General features: G+C 55.1%; 1 protein-coding gene across 2 annotated transcripts in view; it reads left to right on the forward strand.

Annotated features, from left to right (window-relative positions):
- Positions 1-14352, forward strand: part of BMP1 (bone morphogenetic protein 1) — a 47291-nt gene that overhangs the window by 29058 nt on the left and 3881 nt on the right. The window contains exons 12-18 of one of the 2 annotated variants that reach the window (XM_055578695.1): positions 55-250; positions 1911-2036; positions 2868-3028; positions 3656-3836; positions 7772-7897; positions 12402-12529; positions 12871-13084. In XM_055578695.1, coding sequence (XP_055434670.1) covers positions 55-250; positions 1911-2036; positions 2868-3028; positions 3656-3836; positions 7772-7897; positions 12402-12529; positions 12871-13084 — 1132 coding nt within the window. Of the gene's footprint in view, positions 1-54; positions 251-1910; positions 2037-2867; positions 3029-3655; positions 3837-7091; positions 7412-7771; positions 7898-12401; positions 12530-12870; positions 13085-14352 lie in introns of those variants that run through there. The other variant, XM_055578696.1, reaches the window with a different exon arrangement.

The raw sequence follows: 14352 nt of genomic DNA on the forward strand, positions 1-14352 counted from the left end.
GGTCTGGGCCGCCAGGGCTCCTCTTGCCGATGAGCCCCCCACTGCCTCCTCCAGATCGAGCGCCATGACAGCTGCGCCTACGACTACCTGGAGGTGCGGGACGGGCACAGCGAGAGCAGCACCCTCATCGGGCGCTACTGTGGCTACGAGAAGCCCGACGACATCAAGAGCACGTCCAGCCGCCTCTGGCTCAAGTTCGTCTCCGATGGGTCCATTAACAAGGCTGGCTTTGCCGTCAACTTTTTCAAAGGTGCCTCCTTCCCCGCTGCCCCACCAGGCCCGCCCATGTGGCCAACCCATCCTCTGTGGTCCTTCTTTTTCTTAATTTTATTTGCTTGTGGTAAAAACACTTAGTGTGAGAGCTACACTCAGAACACAACTGAGTGTACAATTCAGCACAGGTATGGTGCTGTCCAGCTCTGTCAGCTTGACTGAAACTTTTTTAAAAAATGATTTTAAATTTATTTTTTGGCTGCACTGCATGGCATGGCAGATCTTAAGTTCCCCATCCAGGGATTGAACCCAACCCATGCCCCCTCCAGTGGAAACTCGGAGTCTTAACCACTGGATAAGTGTTATCACTCAGTCATGTCTGACTCTGTGACCCCATGGACTGTAGTCCACCAGGCTCCTCTGTCCATGGAATTCTCCAGGCAAGCATACTGGAGTGGGTTGCCATGCCCTTCCCCAGGGGATCTTCCCGACCCAGGGATTGAACCCAAATCTCTTGTACTGCAGGCAGATTCTTTACCATCTGAGCCACTGGACCACCAGGGAAGTCCCTTGACTGAAAATTTATGCCTTCTGAGTTGTGACTCCCCACCCCTCAGCCCCTGGCACCCACCATTCCACTCTTTAATTTTATGAATGTGACTGTTTTTGATACCTCATGTGAATGGAATCATGTACATTTTAACTTTCTGTGACTGGCTTATTTTAACATAATATCCCAAAAGTTCACCTGTGTTGTCGTGTATGGCAGAATTTCCCTCTTTTTTAAGGCTGAATAGTATTCCAGTATGTGTCCAGATCAGATTTCCTTAGCCTGATCCATCAGTGGACACCTTAGCTAGTGTGAATTGTGCTGCTGTGGCTTCATCCCCACCTCATTCATTCACTCAACACACTCCTAGAGATGTGTAGACCCTGGCGCCCTGTCCTTGAAGTTATGTCCTAACCGGGCAGGAAAGGTCCCAGTGAATAACTACATATAATACCTGGTTGAGTAAATGCCACACCTAGGTAAAAGTAGCCAATGCGTGGTAGGTGCTCGACTGAGAGTTGACATAATTGCAGAGTTGCTTTTAAGTCCACACGTTTGTGCAGAAGGGATGTTGGTGAGAGGCGGAGGCAGGAAATGCCATAGCAGCTCAGGGAGGAGGCAAGACAGTGTGGACTTTTATCAGTGTGATTCTGGGCATTGAGGGCATTCTGCCCAAACTTCCTTTCCTTGTCTTAAGCTGGGGACAGCAACAGCCCCTCCATCACAAGCTTCACGTAGGGATTGAAGAAGAGATGCAAGAATAGTACTCAGCCAGGGACGGCGCAGGAGAGACACCAGTGAATGAAGGTGGCCACCAGCCCAGCTAGTGTGGTCAGAAGGAAGGCTCCATGGGCTCCATCTGTCCCTTCCTTCAGGGCTCTGCCTTTGGGGCTGTCTTCAGCCAGATGCCCTTGGGACCAAGTGGGGTTCTGAGCAGCCGTGGAAGGCTGGGTGGGGCAGGGAAGCCCTTGTCTTCGGAGCTGAGTGGACAAAGGAAGGTCTTAACTGACTTCTTCCCCTTGGAATGGCTAAGAGTGGCCTCAGCATCCTGAGGGATCCTGGGCTTGGCTCTCAAGCAGAGGGCAGGAGGAAGAGGGCCCCGGGTCCCAGACTGGGAGTCACTGACACCCTTGCTTTCTGACCGCAGAGGTGGACGAGTGCTCTCGGCCCAACCGCGGGGGCTGTGAGCAGCGGTGTCTCAACACCCTGGGCAGCTACAAGTGCAGCTGTGACCCTGGGTACGAGCTGGCCCCCGACAAGCGCCGCTGTGAGGGTGAGTGCCCCCAGACCACCCAGGACCCTGTGCCCTATCCCCTTCCAAACCCTCCAGCCCGGGTCTCTTATGCCCTTCGGACAGACCTTTTTCTGGAAAAACTAGGATTCTCTGGCACTTTGGTCACCACTGGTTGATGAGGAATACGTTGTATATTTCAGTCCCCCAGAACACACTGTGACCAGGTGTGATGTACTTCGGTTTTTTGTTTTCATTCTTGTTCTTCTTTTGAATGCTGATCTTGATTGATTTCATCACCCACCAGAAGGTGGTGATCCACCATTTGGCAGTTCTCCGATGGGCACTGAGTTTCGGCCTCTCATTATAAATGTTCCCAGGAGGCTAGTGAAACCCTATCTGGCTAACTGACTCCAGCTCAGCCTGATCTTGCTGCCGGCTTCTCTCTGCTCACCTCTGAGCAGCTTCTTCTCCCTGCCTCCTGGTCCCCACCCCCAGCCCTCCCTGCTACCCTTCCAGTCCTCCCTGTCTTCCCCGCCCACTGCCAGTCCCCTCTGCCTCCCTGCCAGCACTTTCTGCCCGCCTGCACTGCCTTTCTGGAGCCTGCCCCCAGCCCAAGCAAGCGCCTGGCCTGTTCTCTCACAGAGAAAATAGAAATGACCACACAACTCCTCAACTCCCTCTACTCTGAACACACCCCCTCACCCTGCCTCCTCCCCCTCTACCCTAGAGAGACCAGACACAAGCCCCCACTTTGGGCTGGGGGAATCCACAAATCTTTCTCTCCTCCTTCATGCACCGCAGCCCGTGTTCATGCCCTTTCTCTAGAGCCGAGACTCCCGGGGGGTGACACTGCCTTCCTTGTGCCCCCAGCTGCCTGTGGTGGATTCCTCACCAAGCTCAATGGCTCCATCACCAGCCCGGGCTGGCCCAAGGAGTACCCCCCTAACAAAAACTGCATCTGGCAGCTGGTGGCGCCCACCCAGTACCGCATTTCCCTGCAGTTCGACTTCTTTGAGACCGAGGGCAATGACGTAAGTGCCCACCCCAGGGGCTGAGGAGGCGCAGAGAGGTCCGAGGTGTGGGAGCTCAGCTCAGTGCCTGCTTCCTACCCTCTGAAAGAAACACTCCAGGAATGTAGAGATGGAGAGCACCTCAGGGAAGCAGTGGGGCTCAGGGAGGAGGGCCCTGAAGCCCATGGAGCATGTGGCATGTGGGAATGAAGGACATGGAGTCTGGACGCCTTTGGAGAGAGATGGGGCTAGGGGGCTTATGTGGGGAGCACAGGAGGAACTGACGAGGTGGGAGTGGCACCATTTTTTAAGTATTAGATGTGGCAAAAGAGATGTGGGCTTCCCAGGTGGCACTAGTGGTAAAGAACCCGCCTACCCATACAGGAGACACAAGAGATGTGGGTTTGATCCTTGAGGTGCGAAGATCCTCTGGAGGAGGGTATGGCAACCCGCTCCAGTATTCTTGCCTGGGAAATCCCATGGACAGAGGAGCCTGGCTGGCTACAGTCTGTGGGGCAAAGAGTCAGACATGACCGAGCACATACATAGCAACGGCGAAAGGACCCACAGAACAAGGAGCCTCCCTAGGTGGGGGTGGTCAGGAGGGGCTTCCTGGAGGAGGTGGCCTGGAGCTGTGCTGCCCCACAGGTGTGCAAGTACGACTTTGTGGAGGTGCGCAGTGGACTCACGGCCGACTCCAAGCTGCACGGCAAGTTCTGTGGCTCCGAGAAGCCTGAGGTCATCACCTCTCAGTACAACAACATGCGTGTGGAGTTCAAGTCTGACAATACGGTCTCCAAAAAGGGCTTCAAGGCCCACTTCTTCTCAGGTAACCCTGGACTGCCCCGCTTCAGGCCCCGCCTCCCCTTCTTACTGCCGCTGCACCCCCTGCACTCCCCAGCCCCTCCGGTGCCGGTGCCGGGCGGCACAGTCTGTCCCCTGCTCCCCCAACTAGCCCTCCACCACCAGGCCAGCCCCTTCCTGCCTGAACTCCTCTATTCCTGAGCCCTCAGAGCGGTATGGGAGCCACCCTGAGGCCAGGCAGTACATAGACCTGCAGAAAGGAAGGGAGAGGGCGCTCCAGGGCTTAGGAGCCCCAACAGAGGGCAAGCCCTGGGAACAGGGGGCACAGTGAGGTGGACACTGCCCCAGGCAGAGGAGGAGAGTGTTTGTGTTGGACTGTGGGGCAGATTATCTAGCAGTGGTTGGATCTTTAATCAGACCCTGCATGTGCCAAGTGGGGTCATACTGGGGGCTTCACAAGAGATGAGGAGCCCCTCCAGTCAACCCCAAAGCCTCCCCACTCCCCCAAGGCCCACGGTGGGGGGATTCAGATCCAATCAGCACTTGTCTGTTGAGAGCTGCTGCATGTAAGGCTAGGGGGTCAGTCCTTTTGATGGCCCCATCTCCGGGCAGACTCAATGGTAGTCAGAGCACCTGCCCAGCCTCTCCAAGCAGACCTCCAGGGGTCCCCAGACACCTCTCCCCTGCTTTAGTAACCCCCAGTCCTTCACCCAGGGCTAGGCTGGGAGGAGGCTGGTAGTTTTCTGGAGGCAGTAGGACCTGGGGCACTGACAGCGTTTAGGGTGGGAGAGAGTGTGGGGGGGTGGGGGGCGTGGACTGGCTGGAGTGGCCCAGGGGTCCTTAGCACACCTAGTGGGCCGGGCATGGGTGGCAGAAAGGCCAGAAGCCCCCGGCCGGGTCCCTGCCGCCTTCCTTCTCCCCTCTTCTGCCCGGAGTCCTGCATCCTTGAGCCCCCTGTGGCTGCCCTGCACCCCCGCCTACCCCACTGGATGCCATGCACTGCCCCTGTGCACTGGTTCCCCGCTTGGCACTGCCAGCCACCCTGCTCTGCATACAATGTCCCCAGCCCTGGCCCCACTGCTGGCTGAGACCACCCCGCAATGCAAATCCCTCTTTTCCCTGGGGACATCCCCAGAACTCCTCAAGGTGCTCACCAGAGGGCCGAGGGGATGTAACATCTATACTCAGGGGTGGGCTCGGTGCCAGAGAAACCATTACCTGCTTACTCTTGTCTCTTCCTGCCCTTCTGTTGCTCTAGTCTTGGGGGGCGGTGGGGGGGGACCAGTACTGCATCTGTCAGACCTAGAGCCCAGGGCTCTCCACCCATGATTGCTGCCCTGCCCTGGCACACCACTGTGTGCACCCCACCCTCAGCCCTGCGTAGATGCACGCACACACACACACATGCACGCACACATGCAGTGCCCTTTTGCACAAGAAACCTGCAGAGGACCCTCGCCACTGGGCATCAAGGTTCAGCCCTCAGGGCGCCCTGGGGCACCTGACTCTGGCCCCCCAGGAGAGGGGCTGTTTGGACTTTGGGACACCCAGCAAGGAGACCATAAGGCAAGAAGAAGAGAGAGCCGGAAGACCTTCAGTGTGACCCCAGCCACCTTCCGGGGCATTTGGCACTGGAGGGTGAGTGCCATCTCCTTGTCCCGGCCTGTGTCCACCCCCGTTCCTGCCCTTCTTGCAACCTGCATTCTTGGCTCCCAGGAGAGGCCACCCCCACCACCACCGTGCCAGAGCCCCTCCCCAGGCACTGCAGCAGGCCCTCCTTGGGGCACACAGCTCTCACTGCCGCACTCAGCCACACTCTCCCACTCAGTTTTTCACTGGCAAGTATCTATGACCCCTACAATGTGCCAGGCATCATACTTGGTATTTAGGGGAAATACGAGGAAGGTTTGAGGGTCAATTTCAGGAAAATCTTTGCTCATTCCATGGAGCTGCAACCCCTGAAGCTCCCAGCATAGGGTCACCAGTGTGTTCCTCAGTGAACTCCCAGGATGGGCTGTAGGGTACTCACCACCCCCCACGTTTTCACAGGGCTTGTGCAAAGGCAGCTTCCACAGGGCCCTCGCTCAAGGCCCCCATGGTTCTCTAACTTAGGAGACCTGGGGAAGGACTTGACGACTCCACCTCTTGACCTTGGGTTTTTCTGGATCCTTCTTGGCCTGAGAGGGGATTGGATAAGCAAGGCCACCTGCGAGTCCATGCTCCAGCCTTCAGGCCCTTCTCCCAAGGGAGACCAAGGACAGGGCTCCTGTTGTCACAGACCTCGCCTGGCCATGTGAGTGCCAGCAGGCATCTTTCTAGCTTGGGGTTCATCTCTGGAATTCTTGTGTTCATCTCACAACCCCCTTCCCTGAATGTCTGCCTCCGTGCCAGGCACCCAGTGCCCAGAATGACTGCGGAGAGACTGGAGAACATGTGTGTGTGACGTACTGCATGCCTGTGACCACGTGTCTCTCTGTGTATTAGTTTCTGTGTTCATGGGAGTGTGCATGTTCAGACCCACCCGAGCCGGAGCAGCTGAATGTATGAGCCCTCTGCAGGTCGCTGATCAGCCCGGGGTCTCTGCATTCGAGTGTGTCTCTGTTTGTACCCATGTGCAGGGCCCTGAAGGCAGCTGTGACCCCTGTGTTTGCACCTTTGTGTGCTTCCTCACATGTGAGGAGTGAGCAACCAGCATCTGTTTGTGTGTGCACATGTGCACAGGTGGCTGATGGCCGATGTATGAGCGTGTGGTGTCTGTGTGAGAGGGGCTGGTATGTATCCTGTGTACATGTGTGTGTATGTGTGTCCCTGTGGGTGGGTGTCTGTGCTGCGGGATCGGGAGGACAGTGCAGGGTGAGGGATCCTGTGTCTGTTGCTGTGTTGATGTGAGTGTGTGTCTGTCTGTAACACACTCTGTAGCTACAGCACCAGGAGGACAGAGCCAAGCTCTGGATCAGGCCCCTTCCCATGGACCGCTCCCCTCTGCCAGACTTCAGTCTCCTTCCCCAGCGTGCGGCCTCTTCCTCACACCCAGGCCTTGTCCCTGCCGCAGGCTTCCTCCCACCCGTCCCCTGTTGCTGTGCCTCCCCCTACCCCGCTGTCCCTCCGTGGCCTGGCTGCGCCGGACATGGCCGTCCTGCATGTGTGTCCCGCTGCCCCCCGCCCCTTGCCCTGCCCGTGGACCCCCGCCTCGGAGCCAGGCCTGGTTTTCACTGCTCTCCCTCCCTGGCCCCCGCCCTCCACCCCCTGGTCCCTTTTCTCCTTCTCTCTCTCGTTTCAGAAAAGAGGCCAGCTCTGCAGCCCCCCCGGGGACGCCCCCACCAGCTCAAATTCCGAGTGCAGAAAAGAAACCGGACCCCCCAGTGAGGCCGGCCTGGCCTCCCGGACTCTTTGTTACTCAGGAACCTCACCTTGGACGGAACGGGCTGGGGGCTTTGCGGCCGCCCACCCCCACCTCCGCTCGGCCTTGCCGGCCCACCTCCCTCTGGCCGGACAGAACTGGTGCTCTCCTCGCCCCCACCCCCCTCACATGGACAGGGGCCCCTCCTTGCCCCCCGCCCCCTCCCATTTTGATGGTGTCTGTGACATTTCCTGTTGTGAAGTAAAAGAGGGACCCCTGCGTCCTGCTCCTTTCTCTTGCAGTCTGCTTGTCCATGTGTCTGTTTTTCCACTTGTCCGTCTGTCCAGTAAGCAGGTAATGGTAGAGGGTGCCCATGCTGGTCAGCTCCAGACCCCAACCCTCCCTCCGTCCATTTCAACTTTCTCTCCGCACAGCTGGGCCCCCTCAGCTGGCTCTGCATGAGGCAGTGCCCCGGACCCCCACCATCGCCTTGACCTCCGCTCCCTGCCCTGCCTCCCCCAGGGTGGGGAGGACGCCCGGCCAGGCCCCCCACTTCCCTTGGGGTGCCGCTGCCCTTGGCCCATGCACAGACCCGTCCTGCCTTGCTTGCTCCCCTGCAGACAAGGACGAGTGCTCCAAGGACAACGGCGGCTGCCAGCAGGACTGCGTCAACACCTTCGGCAGCTACGAGTGCCAGTGTCGCAGCGGCTTTGTCCTCCACGACAACAAGCACGACTGCAAGGAAGGTAGGTGGCCCGAGTGCCCCGGCCAGCTGGCAGCCTGAGAACCAAGACTGCAGAAAGGGCTCAGAGATGCCATCTCCCTCGGCCTCTGTTTGGACTCAAGAAGCTGAGTGACCTCTGAGGTCACCTCTTTTCGCCTTCCATGCTCCTCCCTCCACCAGCAACATCCAAGCCACACACACTTATGGAGGGGAGGGGCTTGCGGCTCCCCCCAGGCCCTGTCGTCAAGCTGATCTGGTAACTAGCGCTTGTTCAAATCCATGTTCGGGTGTGTCTGTCAGGGGGGAGGTGAGCTGGGACAGTGCTGAAGAGCTGGGCTCTGGAGCCAGGCTGCCTGGCCCAGCCCCACCTCTTAGCCAGCTGTGGGCCCTGAGCCGCTGACTCCCTCCCTCCACACCTGGATTTGCTCGTTGGTGCTGCCTGCTTGGGCAGCGACACTGTGACTTGCTCCGAGAAGTGCCCGGCTTGTATCAAGCATGATCACATGTGTCACCATTATTGGTCACGTGCTCTGACCCCTGGGGACACCTAGAACAGGGCTGCTGCCTCCCTGACATTGAGGCTCTGCATAAGCTCAAAAACAGTTCTTGTGTCCTCTCCCATATCACGTGATACCTCCTCTTTGTACACAATACAACCCTGGCCTGCTCCCTGTGGTCAATACCACCGTGGACCATGCCAGCCGGCGATGCACGTTCCCCAGCTACACAACGCAGACTCGCCTTTGACCTTGAGTGTCTGTGTGCCCTTGGGCCAGTCCCTTCACCACTCTGAGTTCAACTGTCTCACCCATGAGATGGCCCTAAGCTTTCAAGCCCTTGCTTTGAACACTTAGCACAGGGTCTGGCAGATGCCTCTTCCACACCATCACTGTGTGGACAACCAAGGTGCCAGTAAATAAACTGCCAACTAGAATAAACATAGCTGAAGCACCAAGTGGACGCTCCAGGGCTTTTCACCCCATCACTTCAGTCTCCCAGATATGGAGTTCCACTCACTCACAGAGCCCCCACATCGTTTAGCTAGGGGGAGGACCTTCTTCTGATGCTGTTTCTAAACTGCATGCCATCTCTGTGCTCTCTATGAAAATGAAGGTTTTGCTAAGGAACCTTCCACACCAGCATCAACAAGAGAGCAGGAGCAGGTGTAAAATTCCTGGGAGGGTAGCCTGTGTGTGGCTCTGAGTCACTGGAGAAGCCCACATGGTTCCTTACTCAGTCAGTTCAGTCACTCAGTCGTGTCCGACTCCTTGCGACCCCATGAATCGCAGCACGCCAGGCCTCCCTGTCCATCACCAACTCCCAGAGTTCACCCAAACCCACGTCCATCGAGTCGGTGATGCCATCCAGCCATCTCATCCTCTGTTGTCCCCTTCTCCTCCTGCCCCCAATCCCTCCCAGCATCAGAGTCTTTTCCAATGAGTCAACTCTTCGCATGAGGTGGCCAAAGTATTGGAGCTTCAGCTTTAGCATCATTCCCTCCAAAGAACACCCAGGTCTGATCTCCTTCAGAATGGACTGGTTGGATCTCCTTGCAGTCCAAGGGACTCTCAGGAGTCTTCTCTAACACCACAGTTCAAAAGCATCAATTCTTCGATGCTCAGCTTTCTTCACAGTCCAACTCTCACATCCATACATGACCACTGGAAAAACCATAGCCTTGACTAGATGGACCTTTGTTGGCAAAGTAATGTCTCTGCTTTTCAATATGCTATGTAGGTTGGTCATAACTTGTCTTCCAAGGAGTAAGCGTCTTTTAATTTCATGGCTGCAATCACCATCTGCAGTGATTTTGGAGCCCCAAAAAATAAAGTCTGACACTGTTTCCACTGTTTCCCCATCTATTTCCCATGAAGTGGTGGGACCAGATGCCATGATCTTCATTTTCTGAATGTTGAGTTTTAAGCCAACTTTTTCACTCTCCTCTTTCAGCTTCATCAAGAGGCTTTTTAGTTCCTCTTCACTTTCTGCCATAAGGGTGGTGTCATCTGCATATCTAAGGTTATTGATATTTCTCCTGGCAATCTTGATTCCAGCTTGTGGTTCTTCCAGCCCAGCGTCTCTCATGATGTACTCTGCATAGAAGTTAAATAAGCAGGGTGACAATATACAGCCTTGACGTACTCCTTTTCCTATTTGGAACCAGTCTGTTGTTCCATGTCCAGTTCTAACTGTTGCTTCCTGACCTGCATATAGGTTTCTCAAGAGGCAGGTCAGGTGGTCTGGTATTCCCATCTCTTTCAGAATTTTCCACAGTTTATTGTGATCCACACAGTCAAAGGCTTTGGCATAGTCAATAAAGCAGAAATAGATGTTTTTCTGGAACTCGCTTGCTTTTTCGATGATCCAGCAGATGCTGGCAGTTTGATCTCTGGTTCCTTTGCCTTTTCTAAAACCAGCTTGAACATCTGGAAGTTCACGGTTCACGTATTGTTGAAGGCTGGCTTGGAGAATTTTGAGCATTACTTTACTAGCGTGTGAGATGAGTGCAATTGTGCGATAGTTTGAGCATTCTTTGGCATTGCCTTTCTTTGGGATTGGAATGAAAACTGACCTTTTCCAGTCCTGTGGCCACTGCTGAGTTTTCCAAATTTGCTGGCATATTGAGTGCAGCACTTTCACAGCATCATCTTTCAGGATTTGAAATAGCTCAACTGGAATTCCATCACCTCCACTAGCTTTGTTCGTAGTGATGCTTTCTAAGGCCCACTTGACTTCACATTCCAGGATGTCTGGCTCTAGGTGAGTGATCATACCAAGTGATGGGCTAGTAACAAATCAGTATTTCCTGATCCCCTGCAGAGGGTGCAGCACTGTACAAAGTTCTGTGGGGAATTAAAGATGGGGACCCCTCTGCTCTCGAGGAGACTGCTGTCTAGCTGGGAAGAGAAGCAGGTGTGGAAATAAATTAGAGGGCGGGGAATACCAGTAAAAGTGGGGAGACAGTGAGTGCAGACAAGGAAAGCTGAAGATGAGTAATAGAAGCAGCTCGTAGCTCAAACGTGGAGACCAGCGGCTCCGCACAGCCCCGAGGGCCCTGCTCCTCTCTGGACCCTGGTGGCCTTGCATTCATCCTGTGAGCCTCTGACTGTAGGCGCAGCTGTGTGGGCTGCATGCCACCCACCCCTTTTTCCTTCTCATCCCAGCAGTGCACTGGCTTTTCCTCAGAGGGACCTGTCAGATTGGATGATAACGAATAAAGAGCATCAGCGTTTCAGTTGGAGTTGTGAGGCTGTGCTTTTCCGAGGCAGAAAGCATGGATCAAGGAGTCATGAGCAGTGAGAACGTGACATAGCACGTTTTCTTGAAGAAAAGGGAGATAGGAGGGATGGTAGTCAGAAGGGAGTGTTGTTTTAGGATGCGCAAAGTGTAGGAAGGTTCGTGGGCTGGACGAGCTGGCAGAGAGAGCGAGCGTGGGTAACGTGTGATACAGAGGTCCCCGGATGGTGGGCAGCAGTGAGCTCCAGCTCATGAAGGAAAATCTAGTCCTGCCTAAGGGGAGGGACACCTTCTCTGAGATAAGGCAGGAGGGAAGGTGAGTGGAGAGGTGAGTTTGCAGGTAGGGGTCAGGAAGTTGAAGTTGTTCATATTTGCAGACTCTGCCTTTCCCCAAGAGGCAAGAGGTGAGGTGGTCTGCTGGGACGGGGAGGTGGGAGTTGAGGAAAGGGCCAAAGGTTTGGAGCCATAGCTGAGGAGGTGAGAGATGGAGCTGGTGAAGGGTAAGTCCAAAGAATACCAAGCACTTAGAGACCACAAATGGGGTTTTCCAAGATGGTACAGTTCAAGCATGGCCATTGGTGAGCAATTGGGGTGATGGGCCATGTGGTCCAGCTGATAGAGAAGCAAGGTAAGTAACCCCAGGATGAAGTATTGGGAGAAATCAGAAGGATCAACACCGTGGAGGTCTCTAAAGTTGACAAGGTGTTAAGGGAAATGGGGGAGGGGGGGCGCGCTGGCGCTGAGTGCCCTGGAAGAAAGAGAGGTGGCCACCAGCACCGAGAATTTGTGGGTGATGGCAGAGCCTTGTGGGGAAGGAAGTGAGAACTCATAGATCTGAGAAGGTCAGGAGAGGCCAGCGTGCGGGTGGACCATCCATGTGTTTGCTGACATCACCTAGGATGGTGGCAGGAGTGGAGTGGAGAGAACTGAGTCAGGTGCCAAAGTCTTCTGTGAATATGGAAGCGTGGCAGGAGATCAGAGGATACTAGCTTCGCAGGGGGCAGAGGAGGTGTGGCCAGATGGCCTCAAAGGTCCATGGGGTACCTGGGAGGGCTGCTTCCATAGATGCTGCCAGGCGAGGGCCAGCTTGGAACCAAGCAGCCAGATATCCCCAGGCTGGATGGCTGAATAGAAAACAAGCTGTGTGAGCCTTCAGCTCATTTCTAAGTGGAAGATAAGCAAGAAAGGAGCAGGTGGGACGGAGGAAATGTCTGCCTTCCTTTCTTCATAGGGGCCATTAGAACCCAGGGGTCCCCACTGATCCCCTTCCCCACCTCACCTCCCCACAGCGGGCTGTGACCACAAGGTGACATCCAGCAGCGGCACCATCACCAGTCCCAACTGGCCTGACAAGTACCCCAGCAAGAAGGAGTGTACCTGGGCCATCTCTAGCACCCCTGGGCACCGGGTCAAGCTGGTAAGGTGCCACTCCCAGGCCTGCTCCTCCATGCCATCTACCCATCACCTACTTCCCATCAGCTCCAAAGCCTCACGTCACTCAGAGCACCTTAGGCTGGTAACTGGCTGAGCCCACAGTGCCGGCATCCCTGTGGGATGCAAGTCTGGCCTGGACAAAGGCCCTTTCCCCAGCAACATGTTGGGGTATACCTGCCATTGCCCCATTCCTAGGTCCTCCCTCTCCCCATCCACCAGCAGTGGCCACTGTCCTAAACTGGGGTCCAGAGGTCTTGGTTTATTGCCCACGTCTCCTGCCCTTGGCCATATTCCTGATTCTCTGTTCTCCCTCACACCCTCCAGACTTTCATGGAGATGGACATCGAGTCCCAGCCTGAGTGTGCCTATGACCACCTGGAGGTGTATGATGGGCGTGACTCCAAGGCCCCCGTCCTGGGCCGCTTCTGCGGGAGCAAGAAGCCCGAGCCTGTCCTGGCCACTGGCAACCGCATGTTCCTGCGCTTCTACTCTGACAACTCCGTGCAGAGGAAGGGCTTCCAGGCGTCCCACTCCACAGGTGAGCCCACTGCAGGCCAGGTGCCCTCATGCAGTCATTTGTCCTAGAGGCATCTGCTGATTCTGGTCTCAAATGCAGACTGGGGGCTTGGATGGGGGGTTTACAAATAGCTCCTGAAGACAGACAGGCCCAGCCCCTGGCCAGGTGGGGAGACAGCATGTCCTGAAGGCTACTAAGCCGATTTCTGCCTCAGGACCTTTGCACCAGCAGTTCTCTGGCTTGAAACACCTAAAATCGTCTTCCCTTGAATCATTTCTCTATCTCATTATTTGAGACTCAGCTCAAATGCCTCCTCAGTATAGAGACCTTCCCTGCCCATCTAATATAAAGCAATGCCCTCTTCCTTTTTTTATATCATTCAGCTTTATTTTCACCAATGTGCTTATTTTCACCAACTGGAATTATCTTATATATTTATTTACTTGCTTATTATCTGCTCTCCTTTCCCCACTAGAAGTAAACCTTCACAGAACAGGAACTTTCTGTCTTGGCCCTGCTGTCTTTGTAGCAACTAGACTAGTTCTTGGCCCCAGTAGGTGCTCAAAAAATATTTACTGAATATTTTTTAAAATATTACTGAAAGCAAAGTAAGCCTTCTGGGCAAAGGCGGGGAAGTCCTGATTTGGGGTATGAAGGTCAGAAAACAGGCCAGTAACAACAAGGAGTAGAGAACGCAGAGATGGAGAGGAAATCTACAGAGTCCCTAGTGGCAGGACACTTGAGTGTGCAGTAGCCCACCCACATCCCACCCCCTAAATCCACTCGTTCATTCATCCTACAGACATTCATTAACATGCAGCACGTATGTGGCAGCATCCTGAGTGTGGGTCACAAAATGAACGAGGCAGACAAACCTCAGTCCTTGAGGGATTTACTCCGCATCTGCTCGTTCATGTATTCAACAACTTTTTATGGAGCCCTGGCCCCCTGCAGGGGACTCAGAGGGGCATGGGGAAATGAATCAGCCATGAGCCCTTCACCTTGCCCATCTGGGAACCCGCAGCCTGGGGGTGAGACGAGACCCAGACAGATAATTCCAACAGAAGACAAAACACGATCAGGGCCTTGCTCTGGGTGTGAGATGATGGGTCATTGCAGGCAGGGGAGGAGCCCAAGCACAGCTACAACTCCAGACAGCTGTGGGTGTACACAAGTGAATGCAGATCGTGTAGTGTGGCTAGAGCAATGGGCACGTGATGACAGCAGTGAACTGGGGATGCTGCGGCTACAGAGAAAGGCCGTAGCCTGGTCCTGCGAGGCCTGGATGT

The sequence above is a fragment of the Bubalus kerabau genome, chromosome 4 (assembly GCF_029407905.1).
Source record: "Bubalus kerabau isolate K-KA32 ecotype Philippines breed swamp buffalo chromosome 4, PCC_UOA_SB_1v2, whole genome shotgun sequence".
Lineage (NCBI taxonomy): Eukaryota > Metazoa > Chordata > Mammalia > Artiodactyla > Bovidae > Bubalus > Bubalus kerabau.